At 38.2% G+C, this 5,167-nt stretch overlaps 1 protein-coding gene across 1 annotated transcript in view; it reads right to left on the bottom strand.

Annotated features, from left to right (window-relative positions):
* Positions 1–5,167, bottom strand: part of Mms22l (MMS22 like, DNA repair protein) — a 110,069-nt gene that overhangs the window by 25,513 nt on the left and 79,389 nt on the right. The window contains exon 16 of the mRNA XM_026786734.1: positions 2,719–2,869. Coding sequence (XP_026642535.1) covers positions 2,719–2,869 — 151 coding nt within the window. The remainder of the gene's footprint in view (positions 1–2,718; positions 2,870–5,167) is intronic.

The raw sequence follows: 5,167 nt of genomic DNA, 5'->3' as shown, positions 1-5,167 counted from the left end.
CGCCACCACCGCCCGGCTAACCTCTCTCCTTTTAAGCCAAACACATACCTGAGTCTAAATTCTAATTTATGAGGGGCTCCTGGTGACAGAAATGATAGGCACAGATTTATCTTAAACATGGCATTCTGCAAAGGCAAAACCATTTTTTTCTTCTTATTTTGTTTTGATATATGTACAAGCATAGAAACCAAAGGTTTTGTTGGGATGTCTTTCTTTATTACTTTATCATATTGTATTTTGAGACAGATCACCTGAAGCATACCAATTTGGGATGGCCAGCAAGCTGCTATGGTCTGCCTACTTATATATCCTAGTACTTGGGTTATGGAAGGTCACTTTTTTCCTGAGTACTTGGGATCAAACTTATGCCATTAGTTTTGTACAACTAATACCTTATACACTAAGCCATCTCCTCAAGCCCTAAAACAATGCCTAATTAATTAACTAATTAATTAATTTTTAGTCAGGGTCTCAATATGTAGCTCTGGCTGTCTCAGAACTTACTATGTAGACCAGGTTGGCCTCAAATTTGGAGATCCACTTGCCTTTGCCCAGTTTAAAACTATTTTTAAATGTACATAAATCAGAGTTTAAACATTTTGAATAGAAGTTTTCCCTAAAACGTATATAATGCAGAAACACAAACTGGTCATTTACTACCTATATAACTTTCTTAAAACTAAAGTTTCTTAAAGTTAAACTTTCTAAAACAACTTTGTGTTTCAGTTTCTTCAACCATTACTAATAAACACTATTACAAGAAACTCTACTGTACATATATAAATATATATATACACAAACCAGGCAGTGGTGGTACACGCCTTTAACACCGGCACTCAGGAGGCACAGGCAGGCAGATTTTGTAAGTTGGAGCCCAGCATGATTTACAGAGCAAGTTCCAGGACAGCCAGGACACAGAGAAACCCTGCCTCAAAAAAATGACAGTAGATAGATAGATAGATAGATAGATAGATAGATAGATAGATAGATAGATAGATAGATAGATAGATAGATAGATTAAAAACACATGCATGTACACACACAATCTTTGCTCCTCCAAAGACTGTATCTTGCATATCGAAGGTAGACCTCATGTCTCCAAATAAATACATTAAATTACATTGTAAATGTTATCACTATCATTTGGATTACAATGAGAAAAGAGAGTTGTGAGGCTAATGAACATTCAAGGGAGGCAAAAAAGAAGAGATAGATCTGAGGGTTAAGCCCTACCCTAAGCAGTGTCATGCTGAGGAAAGACAAATAAAGACCATCAGGGTACATGAAAGAAAAAACTCCAGTGGGAGCAGTTGCTTCTCAGAGAGAAGGGAAGCCTCCTGCCCAAAGTGTATGCCCAAGGAGAACAGGAGAAATGAAATACTAAAGATCAAAGACAAAGGAAAGAAAATTTGAAAAAGGAAGGTGCAAGTCTGCTTTGCTGGTAACAACTTTATAAGGACATCATCTAATCATGAAGGTTGTTGAAGACAATGGACCTACTTCTTAAGAAGGCCCAGGTAACACATTTGAGCTGAAACCAATACTTCTGTGAAAAAGAACCCATCATCCTCACAACATACAACTCTGGGTTTAAGTACCAAAGCTATATAGTTGGGGCTTTTAACTGAAGAACACAAGCTCATTTGGAAAAATATGCCCAAGTCACCAATAATCCTGAAAACAACGGAGCTCAAATGTAGTCTTGCAGCTTCATATAACTCATTATGGTTACAAAAGACAGGAAAATGTCATCACTGTGAAGTTTCTAAGTAACACCATCATCACTGTGAAGTTTCTAAGCAATACCGTGCAGTCTAATATATGTGCAGTCATCAAGAGAGGTAACCATGCAATTGTATACTTTTTAAAAGGCTCAGTTTTACAAACTGGTCTTTACTTTGGGACCTAAGCTGTGTTAAGAAAATAGAGTGACTCATGAGCAATGAATAAATAAACATTCATTATTATTAGAGAATTCTCATACCAGAAGTTCTAAAAGCAATACAACTGATGCTGAATTCTCTTACTTTACAAGTCAAAGCCAAATGAAAAAACATAAGTTTCACGATGCTGACTAATCTCCTTAGAAAACAACTGACTCACTATGTCATTCTTCATTCACTGACTGGCAGCTGGTACAAGAACTACTCATGAGGTCTCTCAGGCATGGGTGATGATTTCACCCTCTTCATCTTGATGCTTTTATGAAGTTCCCACATTGTAAAACACCATTTCTACAGCAACTTTACCTCATTTTCTCATATATTTGTCTCTATGTATTACTGAGGTTGTTCCTCATAGCCTCTGCAGGACAGGGCAGGAGACACAGGCAGATTAAAGAACAACAACAATGTGATTGAACTGGAGTGCATGGTTCATGAACAAATCTTGAGTCAAATCTTTAGTTTTAGTTAAGTCTAAATCTGCATATAATAAAGCAGGCTTATCAGAGTGCAAACTTATAACAATCCGTCTCTCTCTGTCTCTCTCTCTCACACACACACACACACACACACACATACACACATACACACACACACACACAAACACACACACACCAAACCACTTAATTGAGATTTCATACTACCTGCTATTATATTGGTAAAATGTCTGCCAAATGAGAGGATATATAGTACAGATTAGTTTTCATTAGACAAATTCTTCCAGGATACTGATCAGGACTAGACTAAGGAGTATTTCTGAAATAAGGGTATATACCTATTTTGTAGCAAATGACTTAAATATCTTGCTACAACTTGAGGCCAGATGATATCATCCCAACCAAAAAGCTGAATTATTGATATAACCGGCTGAGGCTGAAGATCTGATGGTGCTGTGTTTGGCATGTCCACTGCGAGCAAAGTAAAATCTAGATTTAAAAGGAAAGAAAGTTCAGATGGGACATTTTTTAATCTTCCCCTCACCTTCAATTCCAAGGAATTTAAAAGCCCCAAATAAAACATAACTTTCAGAAATGTAACTTGAGCTAAATTAACATTGTCAAATATTTGTAATCCCATTGTGATCTCTGAAAGATCTAAAAGCATCTAGCTCAGTAGCATTACAGGTATGGCTCCCTCAAGTCAAGCCAGTGGGTTTCAGTAGTGTGTCTCCACCATTCAAAGGCCCAGGTAAAAGCATTTCCAGTACCTCCTTTGCTTTGACCAAGTTAATTTACTTACCACCTGCCACACGTGCTAATGCTCACGTAAATACCAACCTTTCTCTTCTATTAAATACTGGTCTCCTAGGATCAAAGACACCCAGTTTTTCAGAACCCACAACCTAGAAGCTAGAATTCTTATGTTATCCCTTTATGTTTTCCCGAATTTGTCAGCTCAGTCTGTAGCTAAGGCAGCAAAGCAACTATTCTGAGGCACTGACTCCCAGGAGGCTTTCTGGTGTGGCCTGCACCCTTCCCCTCACCTTTTACTACTGAACTCGCGGACAGACAGGGGAGGTTTACTTCTTGTTCTACATTGCCACTTCTAGACCATTCTCATTTCTTTCCCCCTAAAATGTCTAGCTTTAAATCTCTTGTACATCATCAAGCAATACCAGCAATAAATTCTTATTGGTGTATGTCCTAGTTTCCTAGGCTCAAAATCTCCCTAATAGCAATTTTGCCATGATCTCTTGTTTATTTGGAATTCCCGTATTCCAGTGATCTATTCTCTGTTATAGTTAAAATACTCCCATATTGATACCCAAAGCATTGGTCATTATCAATTATAACCTGTGTATATTTTCATTTTTAAGGACTTGACTTCAATAGATTTGCTTCCCAGCTTTCCTTTTCTAGGACCTGAACTCTAACAATTCTTGGTTTATAAAAAACCTACAATCCTTCATACTATATAGCTTTTTCCTATCTCTCTTCTGCTTTCATATCTCCTTTTCCCTCTTTAGGAAATTTGATGACATAGTCCATAGCTTATACTCTGTTTTCCTTTAACAGTCATACTTCTTCAATCATCTTTAATCAGTTCACTGATGCTCTGATGTTAAAAAAAAAACAAACCACTCTTCAGAACTGGGAGGATGACTTAGTGGAAGAGCACTTGCTGAATTATGAGGTCTTTAGTTCTGATATTGAACAGCCACATGAAAGTGGGGCGAGGCCTTGCATGCCTACCATCCTGTGTTAGGGTGTGGTGACAGGTTGATCCTGGGAACTCTCTAGCCCACTGGCTTACACTTCAGTGAGACGTCGTGCTTTTATAAGGCAGAGAACTACAGAAGAACTCACCCGACTCCGTATGTACAGAAGCATTTGAAACCCCCAACCTTCCCCCAAAAAAGCCATTCTTCAGGTTCTGGTGACTTACTTGGCCCTCCTGTTAAAGGCAATGATCGATTCTCGGGTCACCTTTTCTTGGGCCCTTCCCTTCCCAGTTTCCAGGGCATCACCCTTTCTTGGATTGCGTCTTACCTGCACTCTTTTCCAGTGTCCTTTTTTGCTCTCCTTAGACTACAAATCTCAACCTAGAAATACACTGTGAACTGATCCACACACACGTTTTCTCTCCATGGATTCCTACACTCATGAAGGCTTTAGTCAGTCTCTTGATTTTAAGGACTATTTATCCATGGATAGTTTAAAGACAAAACTCCATCTCAGAAAATGTCTGGGAAGCCTAGCTTATTATAGACAAGTTCTTATTTAATGTAGTTGATTTTAATGGATACCTTATATCAAAACACCCTCAAATTTAAGAATCGTCAGTTTTCTGACACAAAATGGTTCCTTCATAATCTAATTGCAGCAAATTGCTAGTTACTCTTGACTCCTCTCATGAACTATTCTGATTACCTTACCTTTTTGCTTAGCAAATTCTGTCATTTTCCTTCCTTTAGATCTGGCCATTTCTGACCATCTACACTACAACTTTAATCCAAGCTGGTTTGGGTTGTTTGAATAATTTCCTAACTGCCTTAATTCCCTCTTTGCTTCCCTTTGTCTCACTCAGAAGGATTACATTTCCTCTTTTGAAAAAATACCAATTTCTAATCTCGAAGTACAAATGGAAGTCTTTACACTTCTTTAAAAGGTAGAGCACAGTAGTCCTCATTGTCCGCTATGTTTGAACTCAAGAACAATGGCAATGGGTTTTTGATCCTACTGCACATACTGGCTTTGGGGGAGCCTAGGCAGTTTGGATGCTCA

Source organism: Microtus ochrogaster, linkage group LG5 (assembly GCF_000317375.1).
Source record: "Microtus ochrogaster isolate Prairie Vole_2 linkage group LG5, MicOch1.0, whole genome shotgun sequence".
NCBI lineage: Eukaryota > Metazoa > Chordata > Mammalia > Rodentia > Cricetidae > Microtus > Microtus ochrogaster.
This window is presented reverse-complemented; position numbering and strand designations above follow the sequence as displayed.